Source organism: Taeniopygia guttata, chromosome 5 (genome assembly GCF_048771995.1).
Source record: "Taeniopygia guttata chromosome 5, bTaeGut7.mat, whole genome shotgun sequence".
NCBI lineage: Eukaryota > Metazoa > Chordata > Aves > Passeriformes > Estrildidae > Taeniopygia > Taeniopygia guttata.
In genome coordinates, this window is record NC_133030.1 from 21,750,841 (window position 1) to 21,765,821 (window position 14,981).

The window sequence follows — 14,981 nt, forward strand, 5'->3', positions numbered from 1 at the left end:
ATGAATTTAAATAGTAACCACAACATAAACCAAGGCAGCTATAAATAATGTTGTTTCATTTACCTGCTCAAGACCTTAGACCTGTATTCCTCTTTATATCATCATTTCTCTGATTAACCTAAACAATTACATTAACTCAACAGACAACCCTGACAAGATGTAAAGGGTATTACCAAGGAGCAGGACTTACCTGCTGAAAGCATGCTTGAACCAGATTTTCAGGGAACAAGTTTCGGATCAAATCCAAGAAAGCATCCAGACTAGATACTTCATCGTTCTTCTTCCCTTGACCAAGCTGTTTCTTGAGTTTTGGATTCCCTGGATGGATGGCTAAGACCAGAATCACGCCCAGCACAGCAGCAATAATAGTGGTGGACATGTAGTAGACCATGGCTCTTGTCCCCAGGCGGCCACTTGCTTTAGCATCTAATCCAGACAGCCCTGCAGGTGTTTAAGATACAAGCAAGTATATTGACACTCAATATCCACTTAAATAATTATAAAATAAAATCCTCCATAATTTTCAACATTTAATGACTACCTCTGGGTGCCTTTCATCCCTGTGATATTCTCACCATGAGACAGATTACTGATGCTTCTCCCTCTAGTTCTTATGTGTGCAGTGTCTACTGCTAATAATTTGAAGAGAAGCATTTAAAACTCCATCTAATTGCAGAGGAAGCATTGAAAAATAGAGAAGATCTCTACCATCTTTTGCCCTTGACTTTTGCAAACTGGTCACGGTCTGACTGACACCACACCTTCAAGAAGGGTAGGCTCACTAGTGTCCTGCCATTTTATTTGCAAGGTCTAATCCAGAAGTTAAATCAAACAGCACATAAAGAAATTTCTGATAGTAGCATGTGCACATGTGTTTGGAAATAAATTCACTGGAGCATATACGTGTTAAAGCCAACCAAGTTATTAAGAAATTTACTCTGAAATACTCACTGCAACTGCGAAATGCTGACAGGATCACACCATTATTCTTCCTACATCACAAAAAGCAAAGCAGGTGATAGCTGTAGAAAGCATCTTAAAGTATTTATGGCTAATGGATCTTACCTGTGATTAAACTGGAGATAATTAAAGGGAGGATCAGCATTTTTAGCATCCGCATAAGTATATCTCCTGGGAAGGCTATTAACATGATGATGTCAGGGTCAATAGGTGTTGCTAGACGAAGAAGACCCCCACACACTGCACCCAGGATAACACCTGGAAGAAGAACATAAAAAGGAGCAGGTGGGAATTGAAAGGAACTGTCTGATGTGGAGTACTGCACATATCTTTGAAGAAAACTTGATTCTTAGGGCTCATGTCTTATTCCTGTTTTTGATGCTTTGCATTCTTCTCCTGTGCTGATGTTCTCAAACCTCAAACAAACCCCTCGTCATTTATGTGGATAAAGGGATAAAACTTTTAACTTCCTGCTCAGGATTGACGCTGTTAAAGCATAGATTAGGGAAAAAATGTCATGTCTACTTTCATAACATGATATTTGTGAACAGGTATTTTATGTTTACATCCAGAATGCCCTTTTTTCCTGATCCCAAGTCCAAGCATAATAAAACCTGATAGCAAAGCTTCTGTCATGATTTGCAGCAACTATGACTATGAGTACCTCTTTGATACAATGAAAAAAAAAAATGTGTATTTAAAACTTTCTTCTTGGGCAGCATCAGGTACACCTTTGAAAGGTGATTCAAGGCAAGCACTTCAGCAGTGTGGGGTTTTGCAGCCTGAAAATATGGGGATGAAATTTGCAGCTCAAGAGCAGTTGCAGCTGTTTTTTCAAACAATAACAAGAGTATGTCTACAAATTTGCTGCATATGGCTGTTGGGCTTTCAGAGAAAAAGAAACAGGCAAAGAGCCAGTGAACCACAATAAAATGTCAAACTGTTCCGTATATGGAAGCTGCTAAAGCCAGAGGCAAATTCAGGATGAGATCATGGAGCGCTGGCTTACAGCTACAGAAAGGGAAGACAAACCTTAAAACCAGTGAAGTGTAAACTGAGAGCAAAAAAAAAATGTTGAAGTTTTTGTCTTTTTTAATTTTTTTTCCAAATCACTGACAGAAAAACATGTAGTGCTTTCAGTTCTACTGGATGACACTGACCTGACTGGCCTTGGAGTTTAAATCATACTCCTTTCCAAACCAGATACCTCAGTGGTGTGGATTTGCTCTGTGTTGTGTCAGGAATACCCTGCTCACCTGAACTACACAAGCAGTGCCCATAGGCATCCTATCTACTCTCTGGCTGTTCAGCTGGAACGGCTGAAGACCACAGACAGGGGCTGTGGTGCCACAGGAACAAATGCAGATACACACAGAGTGTCCAGAGCAGCAGATGTAGCTTACCAAACACAGTAAGAGTCAGGAGCAGATTCCTGTGGAGGGACTGGCAGAACTGCACACATATGTTCCTGGATCTGTGCTCCACTGGATTTAAATGACTTTCATGCATCCGAACTTCTACTTGCTTAGGCATATTGTTGGCACTGGAATAAAAAGTGAAAATCAAGTAGAAGTTATAGCACAAGATGCCAAAAGGGAAAGTCTGGATTACTTCCACCATATATAACTGGGGAATCTGACGCATATTCCACCACCTCCCACATTTCATAAACACTGCATATTTACTGCTCCAAAGAAGTCTCTGAAATGGCAGTGGTGTTTCCTTCTAAAGTTATAGCCATCACAGTATTTTTTGTAGTTATTTCTCAAATTGTAGAGATACAATCAGAATTAATTCACTGGACATATCATCCCAAATGTTTCAAGGACTCAGCTACTGGTATGGAGCTAGAAAATTCAGTTTCCCCAAAGATCACGGCTGTTTACTTAAGTAGAAGAGACAGCTGAAGAATAAAGTTTTTATTTGCAGGAAAATGTAGATTTTAATACCTTATTTAATTCCAGCTGAAGATAGTAGTTTAAAAAATTAGGATTAATTTGCAAAAGAAAGCATTCAATAACATTTTGCCTAATCTTTTGAAAACATTTAATTTCAACATTAACATTTTAATATAATCAGAATGCTGATGTCAAGAAAATACTTTTAACTTGGTTATAACGAGACTTGAACAATTGCCACTGAAAATTAGTTAGAAAACTATGGTTTCATTGAATTGGCAGTGCTTAGAGGAAAAAGCTTTTTAATAGCTCTGGTTTGTATTTGAGGAAGTGTGTTGATGCTGGCTGGATGCCAGGCACCCACCAAAGCTGCTCACTCACTCCCCTCTGCAGCCGGACAGGAGAGAGAAAATTTAACGAAGGGCTCATGGGTTAAAATACAGACCGGGAGAAATGGTTCATCAAATTCCATCATGGGAAAAACAGGCTCAACTTGGGGATATCAGTTAAATTTATTACTAACAAAGAGCAGGATAATGAGAAGTACAGTAAGTGCTTAAGAACACCTTCCTGCCACCCTTCCCTCCTACCCCAGCGGAGCTAGGAGACAGGGCATGGCGGCTGTGGTCAGTTCATCACCCAAGGCTTCTTCCACTGCTCAGGGAGAGGAGTCCTTCCCCTGCCTCACCAAGGAATTCCTCCCACAGGAGACAGTCCTCTGTGAACTTCTCCAGTGTGGCTCCATCCCACGAGCAGCATTCCTGCTAAAACTGCTGCAAGTGAATCCCTCCCACGGGGCACACAGTCTCCCCAAAACTGCTGTAGCATGAGTCCCTCCCATGGGCAACTGTGCCCCTCCAAGTGTTGCAGCGTGGGTCCCCCTTACACAGGGTGCAGTCCTTCAAGGACAGGCTGCCTCACCATGGGAACAGGGCCCCTCTCTCCACGAGGCTCCCACAGGCTCACAGTCTCCACTCAAGGTGCACCTGCCCTGGCATGGGGCTCCTCCATGGGCTGCAGGTGTATCTCTGCACCCCAGTGGGTCCCCATAGGCTGCAGGACCTCACCATGGTCATCAACACTGGCTGTGGAGGAATCTCAGCTCCAATGGCTGGAGAACCTCCTTCTCCTCCTTCTCCACTGACCTCGGTGTCAGCAAAGCTGTTCTTGCATGTTCTCACCCCACTCCTCTCTGGCCACAGTTATATCTGTGCAATAAGGGTTGTTGTTTTTGGTTTTTTTTTTTCTTTTTTCTTTAATTTGTTATCCCAGAGGCATTATCACCATTCTTGAGTGTCCTGGCCTTGGCCAGCAGCACATTCATCTTTGGAGCGGGCAGGGCTTGGCTCTGGGGGACATGGTGGAAGCTTCCAGCAGCTTCTCATAGAAGCCACCCCTTCTCCTCCCCTGCTACCAAAAGCAGGCCATGCAAACCCAATAGAAAGTGATACACACATGAGTGAAGGACTGCAAAAGTCATGCCTCATATTTTCTCAATAGCTGAGAAATTGTTAGCAATATACAAAATATCAAAATGAATTAAAAAAATTAAAAATACTACTATGAATCAAACATTCCCCCTAAAAGGTAAGGATATGTAAATATGAGAAATAGGTAAAGAACAAAATATTAATTATCAAGAAAATTATACTTTTTGAGATATAGTCTTATGCCAGATTAGGACAAGGTTGTAGAAAATCTTCCTCTACAACAGTAGACTGAGGTTTACAGACCTCAGACAGGTCTGAAAAGATGTATGAAGTTTCAGTGTTCTCAGTACTGAGCCATTCCCAATGAAGCAAACCTTTTTTTTTTTTATTGTACTACTTGTTATATTTGTAAAGTTTTTTAACAGAAAGTTATTAGACTTGTAATAAGAATCCAGTAATTTTGATGCATATATTTCTACAATTTTCCCTTTCAAATAGATATTGCATTTCTTTCCAATACACTCAATGGTTAAAAAAATAGCATCACTTGAAAATGCACTAGAAAATACTTTTTTTTTTTTTTTTTTTTGTAAGGGGGAAAACCCCTCCAAGTGTTGTAATCTTTATTCTGCAACTCTGAAAATATTTCACAGCAGTGGTCACAACAAAATGTGCTGCTGACAGTGAAATAACGAAGAATAACAGTGCACATTCTGACAGCTCAAGTGTGAAGCTTGCCTTCTCCTTGAAGACCTATCCATGCAAGTATCAGAGATACACAGGGATTAGCCAGGGGATAATGTGCACAACTTGAGGAATTACAAGAAAGATGAGACAGTGTCTGCAGTTTTCATGCACATGGGCCCCAAAGCTGTGAAATCACTGGTGGAAATGCGCCAAAACCCCAAGGAACTTGGGATTCAAACTTTGCAACTGAGGATTACAACTAGTTTCACTTGCATTCCAAACATGAATATATAACTTGTTTTGACCTATTCTTCACTACAGGTTAATTATATACTCCTCAGAAACTCTGAAATATGGACAGCTGAAACTAATTCAAAAGAAAACCTTGGCATCTTGCTCACTGGTACTTCTTGCTCACAGTTATTACTGGGTGGAACTGAAATGGATCAGTAAACAGAAGTACTTGATGATTTTACTTTGGGCTAATCTTAGATTGGTTTCCTGAACTTTTTCCACTTTTCACACTCTCCATCTCTTCAAGATGGTAATCTTCAGCATGGACTGAAATTCTGATAAATATGGGCTTTTATAAGAAAAAAACAGGAGGAAAATACAGTAACTGTGTACTCATGTTACAAAAAGTGATGACAGATGACTATTAGAACATGAAAAATGGTACCACAAAGGAGTTTGCACTGCTTTTCAACAATGACATATTTATCACTGGACCAGAGAGGCAGTATTGTTCCAGGCTTTTGACTATGTTGTGGGCAGAGAGGAAGAGAAAAACTAGTGAAATATAAAGCTTCTGTGAAGGATAAGAGAAGCTTCTTGTGTAGCACATGACAAAATCTGAATTTTGCAACAGAAAATTTTTTTCCAATTACTAGAAGAGGAAAATCTTTTTATCTCAGAGTCATGGAAATTAATTTTTTGTCTTATGGACTGAGACATCTTCCTTGTGCTGGATTTTGTGCTCTATTTGCATCTTGTAAATGATGCTTAGCTCCAGAAGAATGTATAATTTTTGCACCTGAAACTTGCAGTCACATGATGAGATAACTGCAAGAAGTGCCTACTGAAGTCAATGGAAGATGCACAGATGTAAGTCAGGGCAGAGTATGGACCCTTACGAACCAGATCCCCCTGGATTTGTTATACTCCTCTGCCCTCTCCCACTGACACTCCATGCTTTCTTCATACTCTGAAGACCACGGTGCCATGTCAAAGCATTAAGGGAAGGTACTTAAACATGTATAAGGCCTTCTTCTGCTTCACATTTTCATGCTGATGGAAAAAAAAATGAATGCATGACGGAGTGGAGCTTGACTAGACCCCAGATCATGGGCAGTACTGTACTCAAATACAAAGCCAGAAGTGTACCAAGAACCAGAGGCCCTCCTACACATCTGAACATCCTTAATTTAATCTCAATGTTAATGGTACCTCTGTACATAGGTAAGTATCACAAAACAGTGAAGAATGCATTTTAGCAGCTGTGATCTCTCAAACATGCAAATTATTACCTTAGTTAAATAAATCATTGTTCCACTGTGCTGAGCTCCTATGGTCACTCAAACAAAGGGCCCATCCTGAATGCTTATCTGAAACCCATCCGACCAAAACATCTTTTAGTCTAACTCCACTGAGGCCAGAAGATAAAGACATAAATTAATTCTGCTCATTATTTTCTTATGTCATTATGACAAGCAGCCAAACAGCTAAGCTCCAAAACAGGTCCACAGAGAACTCATAAGTACCGAGACCTTTAAAGACAATAATATTTACTGCTAACTACAGATGCTTAATAACATTGACAGGATTTACAAAAAGTGAACCAAATATTAGAAAATAAGTAGTCAAGTATTCACATGAAACAGCAGCTCATACCAAACAGCGCATACCAAGAGCTAGGTATATGTTGTAGCCTTTGAATAATTTAGCAGGACATTCTGCTTAGCTCTGTCACCTACCCATCTCCCTTTCTGAGCACTTTTCCCTAGAAAAGAGAGAAACTCCTTTGACCTGAGGAGATTTGATTTTTATTCACCTTAGTAGAGTACAGAACTGTCCAAAAATTAACACTGTGTATTTTCACTGATTTCAAATATGCTTTACACTGACAAGGTGATACATAAGTGCATTAATAGAACTTAGTATCAGAATTAACTTCAATTTTACTCCCTTTTAAGCAAAGAAACAACCTCTTGCCTGAATAATCTAAAAGTTAGCTACTGTTCCTCATTGTCACAATGTGCACAAGGTACAAGAAAAAGAATTGGTCCATAAACATTTGAATTTACATTATCTAAATATTTACAGATAGTTTTGCATGTAAGATATACAGTGACATGTGAGATAATCTATTTATCTGCACTTTTTAGGCTGTAGTCTGTTTCTCTTGCTGGTTGCTACCCATAATGTGCCAAAATGAAGGAAAATAATTTATTAAAGCACTAAGGTCAATGGTATTTTTTGTTCCTATTTCCTTCTAAAGCACTTTTCTTTGGTTTTCGCTCAGTTCCCTCTGGGCTAGTCTGCTCTTTGTATCTCTTCAACTTCTTTCTTTCTTGTATTCACACTGAAGCTTCTAGAAGTAAAAGGCTGGGGGGGCTGTTTGCTTTTCCTTTGCTACCAAATGTAACTCCTTTCCTCCCAAAAGTTAAGGGTTAATGATTTACAAAGTGCTTGAGTGACAATGCCCTTTTATTTTCAGTCAGTTACAGGGAAAGAACTCTGAAATACTCCCCCATCTTGGCATAAAACTAGGTTACAGACTAGAGGGGAAAAATAATCTTTCATTTAAATGAAAAATGTAGGCAAAGACCATAACAAGGCTAGTGAAAACAGATGCTGGGGACAACGTAAGTTAACAGAGACCGTATTTATTCTGTTCAAGGTATTTCAGCTCTGTCAGTTAATCACGCAGGTATTCTCAGTATAAAAGTCTGCTTTTTTTTGTAGCAGATTAGGCCATGCCTTGAACCCTGTGTTCAGTTTCAGGCCTCTCATTACAGGAAAGACACTGAGATGATGGAATATGACCAGGGAAGGGCAATGGAGCTGGGGAAGGGTCTGGAGCACAAGTCTTGTATGGAGAGGCTGAGAGAGCTGAGATTGTTTAGCCTGCAGAAAAGGAGGCTCGGGGGTGACATTATCACTCCCCAGAACTGCCTGAAAGGAGGCGGTAGCCAGGTGGGGATTGGTCTTTTCTCCCAGGCAACTACAGATGAAACAATTAAAATGGCCTCCTGTTGCACCAGTGGAGGTTTGGATTAAAAATTTGGAAAACTTTCCTCATCAAAAAGCATTGGAACAGGCTATGCAGAGAAGTGGTTAGTTACTACCCCTGGAGTTAGTTAGTGTAGATGTGGTACTTAGGGACAAGGTTTGGTGGAGGAGTTAGCAATGAAAGTTTAACAGTTGGACTCAGTGATCTTAAAGGCCTTTTCCAACCTAAATAGCTCTGTGATACTTCAGTTATATATTCAAATAGCTGATCAGCATCATCCTTACTGAACCTGAGAAGAACTGTGGTCTGTGTGACCTGACTTCTTACTCTGATTTAGTTACCAGTTACATCTCTTTCTTCTGATTCATTAAAGAAAACAACTCTTCATGATCTACCTGAGTTTGCAGTCCTTAATTTTATGCTACATTTGTTTGTGCTCTTAAAACCCTACTGGAATAGCCATGAGATTTCTACTCATTAAATGCTTCCTTTAAGAGTTTCTCCAGCTTTTAAATCTGGCTTGGGAAGCTAAATTGTCCTGTAGAGAGAGAGTAGTCTGTACTTGATAGCAGAGCAAAGGAAAATGAAAATAACATCATACTAATTTTTTTTTTACAAGTGTATGATCCTTCTTTCCATATCTATCCAGGTCTTTTCATAAACATATATATCACTATGGAAGAGAGATTTTTTCCTCCCTCAAGGTTTCTTTATGTCTGACTGACTAATGTACTGACTTATTTATTAACTAGGCTGCAGCAATACATCTGAATAACGAGAAAGGTAAAGAAGATGGATCTGCCAGGCAGGAATTCTTTTCTATGCATAATCACACATCCTGTGTATGGTCACATTTGTATGTATGTGGCTTCCAATAATCTCTTTAGACCGACCACAATGCATGGATAATGCCTTTTCCTATGCTCAGTTTTTCTTATTGACTTGCAGCTTAGATTTATTTCTTGGAGCATTTCATAGCATGTTGTGTGGAAAAGTATATTAGTCTCCAGGGAGAGATTGTGAACTTAAGTTCCCTTTTCATGGAACCCTGCACCATAAACCACATGAGGCTAACAGATCAATTGAATCACATGGATTTTGTTAGAAAGAAGATAAGTGTATTTTATATAGATACGTATGTAGCTCCATACCTAGGAACTCCTTGGAAGTGTCAGGTAGGTAGGGATAAAGCAACCAGGATAACACCTAGGTGCTAGAAATGATGAGAGAGAGAAATTTCTGCAGTAAATTGCAAAGGGGAGGTGTGTAACACCACCTGTACTCACTGCATGGTGGGTCTGATGGAAGGGAGCCATGGGAAGCTTTACAGGTGTCCTTCCAACGTGGCAGCCGTGCAGTGTCTTTGGGACCCTGCAGTGTCTTTGGGACCCTGCAGAGCATTGCCTTCAGGCATCTCCTGCCTAATCCTGTGAAAACCTGATCTGAACACCTCAAAGAGAGTGTGTATTGGAGAGTATGAGTTAACTGACTTTCTGATTTAAGTGTCATGACAAAGCCTGATGGAAAAAGATTAAGCTACAGTTTCTAAGAACAAAGCTAATGTAGTTATTCAGACCTTACACAGGCAAGTGTCCTTGTAGGCTTCCACAGTCCTTGGCAAGATTCAGATTTACTCTGTATTTCAGACTTTAGAGGGATATAAGTGCTATATGCAAGAAGGGCCACCAGTTTGTTTCTTGTTTGGAATAAATGAGGTGCATTTCTATCTCCAGGGATTCTATTCTACACATCATTCAGAGTCTAAAGCAAGAAATTGTGGTTTAGACCAGACAGTGTAATACCTACCATAAAGAGGATCATTTATTTATGTAATAATTCACATGTGGAATATCTGCCAATTTGCTCATAGGGCTTTATAGTGGTGTAACAACCTGGGACTGTGCATGCTTCATTACCCAAGAATTATGTACTGAGGCTGAGATGAAGAATTAAGGATGAATCATATTATTATCATCATGGAAAATTATACAATAGGAGTGTGCTTTGTGCAAAAAGTTATTTCATTATATTCTCAGAAACTCTGAAACAAGTAAAATCATGACCTTGCATTTGCTTCTACTTGGGGTGTGCCAGGCAGCACAAAGAAAAAAACCTATGAAATTACTGGGGATTAGCATAGTTTTCAAGAGCATTGAGCAAAGAATAAGCCAGTGAGAATGTGAGAAGAACAGAAGTGTAGCAGCTCCTAGACATGCTGGCTAGGGACAAAAAGGAGCAGAAAGAAGAGTGGGGGGTTTTGTATAATTCAGAATAGTCCACAGAAATAAAGACTAATCAAGGAGCTCTGATTGAGATAGACAGTAGGAATTAATTTGTCAAGATGAGGGGAAACAAAATGCAGTTTCTCCTATGAATTTATTTCTTCAGTAATAGCTCTTGAAACACTTTTTTTCCTGAAGTAAATTGTCACAGGTTTGTGACTGCAGGTGGCTGCACCAGTGATTTTTGACCACATCACTCACACAGAACAAGTTTCTAGTGGCCATGTAATTCCCCCCTGCCTTGGCTAAATTTGTGCATCAGAACTCTACAACTAAGGAAGTCTTAAGTAAATCTGAACAGCTATTACCATTCATCTAGACATCATTGGGGATAAAAGGATGCAATCTCTATTGCTTCATTTATTTTCTCACCAAATCTGTGTATTAACTATTTATTTAAAAAGTATGATATGTACTAATGAGAAGAAAAAAATACAAAAAAATTGGAAAACCCTCTGTGGCCATCCCATCATGATGGCTTTTCTTCTTACCTACTTTGAAAATTCCCTATAGTTTTTGTAGCAGCATGAAAATGCCCATCTACCCATCTAATGTCTCAGGAGTCTTACTCATGCTCTGCTGTAAAATTCCAAGTGATTTCAAAACAATTCCAAAGTATTTTCCAGCTAAAAACAATGATCAGAGGTGTTACTGCTTTAACTTGCAAACAAAAGTTTCCTCTTGTACCAAAATCTTATATTTCTTTTCCAATATGTTTTAGAAGCTACATATCCTACAAATTGCTTCTCAAAGTGCTAAAAGGCCTTTATGTTTTCTGAGAAGTGACTGAGTAGTGCTAGGTCTGCTATGCATATTCAATCAGATGACTAGAAAAATCAAGACAAAAAATCTCAACCATCAGAGCTACTCTCCAACAGCCAGTGGCAAAGGTCTGATATAGCTGACCTTTCACATTTCAATATTTTCCTCTAAACCCTAAAAAGGGCACATGTAGATACAAGTTTGACAAGGCTTCAGATAATAAAAAGCAGCCAAAAATGCACTAAAAATGTATTCATTTCCATGAGATGTTTGTCAATGGGCCAGCATGTAACAGTGCATCCAGCACTAATTCTGTTTGAAAACATTCCTCAGTGCTTCCTGTGGGGAAAAGCTCTCTTCCAGAAACTGTTATGAATAGAGCCAGAAATTGCACAAAGAGCAACTACTAAGAAGCCTACAAGAAAACAGTTGAACTTCTATGCAGAAAATGTCAGAATTTGAATTAGTGTATGAAAACTCAAAGTCCCAGTTTGCTCCTATGTACCCTAATGGATATTAATTCTCCTCTGAGTACAGATAATGGTCTTTCTCAGCTGTTCTCCAAAATCTGACTTACAACCATAAAGCTAGTAATTTGATTACTGCAATCTCTGAGTGCCAGAAACCTCTACGAAAGTGCAGAAGTCTCATAGCATAACATTATAAACAGACTGCATTTGTTCACCAATACAATATTACCTCACAGGGTGAAAAGGAAAAAAAAAAAAAAAAGAGTTTTCTCTCACCATATGACATATTTAGCTTAGAATAATGCATCCCATTCAAGAAACTCCTTGTCATTCTTTTCTCTTATTTCTTTTTTTTAGCTTTTCTTACCTAGAATGACAGCTTTTCTTTTAATACAACTACACTTTTGTTGTAGCCAGACATTCAGATTGCTTTCATCATAACTATTTCTCCAACAAAATTGCTTTGGCCAAACGGCTCACGTTCTTGAAAAACATCTCAACATAAATTTCCTGGGCTGGGCCCTGAAAAAGTGAAGAAATTTAGTTTTGAAGACATACTAACTCCCTGTGTTATGTTAAAGAGATTATAGAAGTCACATGTAGCATAACAGAATACAGTTTGAAAAGTGGCATACAGTTTGAAAAGAGGGCTCCGTGTGCTCCTTGGAGCAGTATCTGTGATCACACACAGTAAGCTTTGAAGAGTGTATGCCATCTACTGGAATCAAAAAGACTTCTTACAGAGGAAGTCCTAAAAAGCGGCAATGACTTTCACCCAGTGTAAAGCATCTTCTTCTCTGTCTCGTGTGCCTTTGTAAATTAGGGTTTGCAGCCTTTTTTTCATACTGTGATTTTAAAATAAATGAAAAAGAGTAGTAAGCATACTTTGACCACAATCTTGTGAAAGGAGGGAAAAGTTTCTTATTCACATGGACTAGTAATTTATTCTAGTAGCTGCATGAAATAGAATGGATATTCACACAAATAGGTTGCTTGGATGATCTGCTTCTATTGTTCCCTCTTAGCAATATATCAGAGATGTCTGTTGGGAAACTACACCCAGAAAACCCATTGTGTTAATGTGGGAACTCATAAATACAAAATAGCTTTCAGAAACTAGCATATATTTAGGATTATGGACCTGAAGATGGGTGATTGGCTTGCTTTCTACCTTATACATGTGATGCCCTCAGGGCATGCACCACTTCATCAAAGGATCTGCCTGTCTCCCCCGGGTCTGCTTAGACTCATTTTATAGATGCAAAAGAGTTAAGAGAATTTCATCAATAGCAGGAACAAGATAATTCTTAGCGTTCCAGAAGTCTCTATTCTAACAAGGCATTTTCTTGAACACCTCATTTTTTCTTGTTTATTTAATATTGTCTACTGGACTGTAGCACCACTTGGAGTAGTCTCAACTGAAACACTGAGTTGTGCCTGGTGTCTTCCTAGAGAGGTGTTTATCTTTAAAACAGAGCAGCATGGTTACTGTGTAAGTGTTGAAGACAAGTATTTACATCCAAAACTTTGGAGGCTTAACAGCAGGTTGCATTTCTGTGAACTGCTGAAATTGGTTTTCTGCATGATACAACTACTGCCACTGCAGAAAGATCCAAGAGCTTCTGTAAAAACTAGAATGGATTTTCTAACCTTGGCCAAATTCAAACATGGAAACTTGAATTTTTCATTAATGGAAACGTAAAATGTTTAATTTTCCAGTTATTCCATGGTGTTTTAATATGAAGAGTGAAGCAGGTGAAACTAGAAGGGCCATTTAACCGGGTTTGAAGTCTCTGACACTGAGCAGCTCTAGATACCCAGGACATGGCTGTAAGACAAGCAGGTAGCACAGTATTGTCCCAAGTACTGTCCTGGCATTCATCAGTCTGTGGGTTGAGGATTTCAAGTGTTATCCAAACATAATTGACTTTATTGTATGACTCCTTCAATACAAATTTAGAAAAAGGAAGCAGAAGCACATACCACAAGCAATTTTTCCCAATCTGCCTTGTGAGATTTAGAATCCAGATTGCTTAAGAAGAGACCAAGCCTAAAATGGAACCTCTGTAGAACGTGCTGTACAAGTAGAAAGCTTGCAGACTTTTAGCTTAAATTATACTCATCTACATCTCCAATCATAAATTACAGAATGGTCTTAACCCAAACCACATGCACTATATCCACGTTTTCCATTGTGAATTCCAAAGCATATTATGTAAACATAATGCCAGCAAAATGGTGATGTATGGCAGGTACTTTAGTTCAAGAAATAGAAAGCTTATGCCCCTTAATGAACTCATCCTAAGGCTTCTGTTGAGTTTTTACAGACGTTTCTACTAAAGTCACTTGAATGTTTACCTAAAGTTGGAGCTATGGAAAATCTCACTCACTTTTGGAGGAAATTATTGCCAGAAATTAAAAAAATCTCACACCATGAAAAGTCTAAGCAATGGATGCCTCCGCATGAGTTTGAAACAGGATAGTAAAGCTGTGTGAAGCATGACACTGCTCAGATGTCACTGGCTTGTCCCCAGGCCAGCATGAGAGGAAATGCACACAACTGGAGGCTCACTTTACAACATATCACACCCAAACGTGATCTTCTGGTCTTTTAATCTAATGAAAAGAGATCTCCTGGGACACAGCTGTGTTTTAACTTGGCAGCTCTCACACATGTCCTTAAAGTTAAGCACATGTTTATCTGGCTGGCTAAACTGGTCCCTATCCACTGAACCACAGGAAGATACAGCTCTAGAATTTACTAGGTGACTTCTCATTAAAAAAAAACAATTTAAAATGGATTTTTAAACTGCAAACAACTGATGCCTAAATATCAAATTATAGCTAATGGCTGTACATATCCTAGGTTATCTTTTTAATGATGACCAAATATTAGATTTCTAAGTATTTAGGGACATTGAAGCTAATACTGCTTTGAAAGGGCCTAATGGGTATTTTTATTATATGTAGATCATCTAGAAAATTCTATTTAGTTAGGAGGCTTTAGCTTATATTGCTTTCACTGATTGCATTTGTATTTAGTTGCTTGAAAACTTTAATAGCAAAGGACAGTTAAAACAATGATCCATTGCCATTGTCCTGCTGTTTGTAGCCAGCAGTGAGCTGGAGTCCCAGCTGGCTATACTGTTTCTGATTCCTGGCACTCTCACTCAAGCTCTGGTTGTCACTACAGTGACCACAGGAGTCCTAAGTGCAAGCCAGTGCATTTCTTCATAATTTACATCTACAGCTTCTTCTTC

The 14,981-nt window shown here is 39.0% G+C and overlaps 1 protein-coding gene across 4 annotated transcripts in view; it reads right to left on the reverse strand.

The window, feature by feature from the left end:
• Nucleotides 1-14,981, reverse strand: part of SLC1A2 (solute carrier family 1 member 2) — an 86,211-nt gene that overhangs the window by 32,905 nt on the left and 38,325 nt on the right. For all 4 annotated transcript variants that reach the window (XM_072929865.1, XM_072929863.1, XM_072929864.1 and 1 more), the window contains 3 exons: nucleotides 2,364-2,503; nucleotides 1,066-1,218; nucleotides 191-441 (listed from right to left, as the gene is read on the reverse strand). In XM_072929865.1, the coding sequence (XP_072785966.1) occupies nucleotides 191-441; nucleotides 1,066-1,218; nucleotides 2,364-2,493 (534 nt within the window). In that variant the 5' untranslated portion in view covers nucleotides 2,494-2,503. The remainder of the gene's footprint in view (nucleotides 1-190; nucleotides 442-1,065; nucleotides 1,219-2,363; nucleotides 2,504-14,981) is intronic.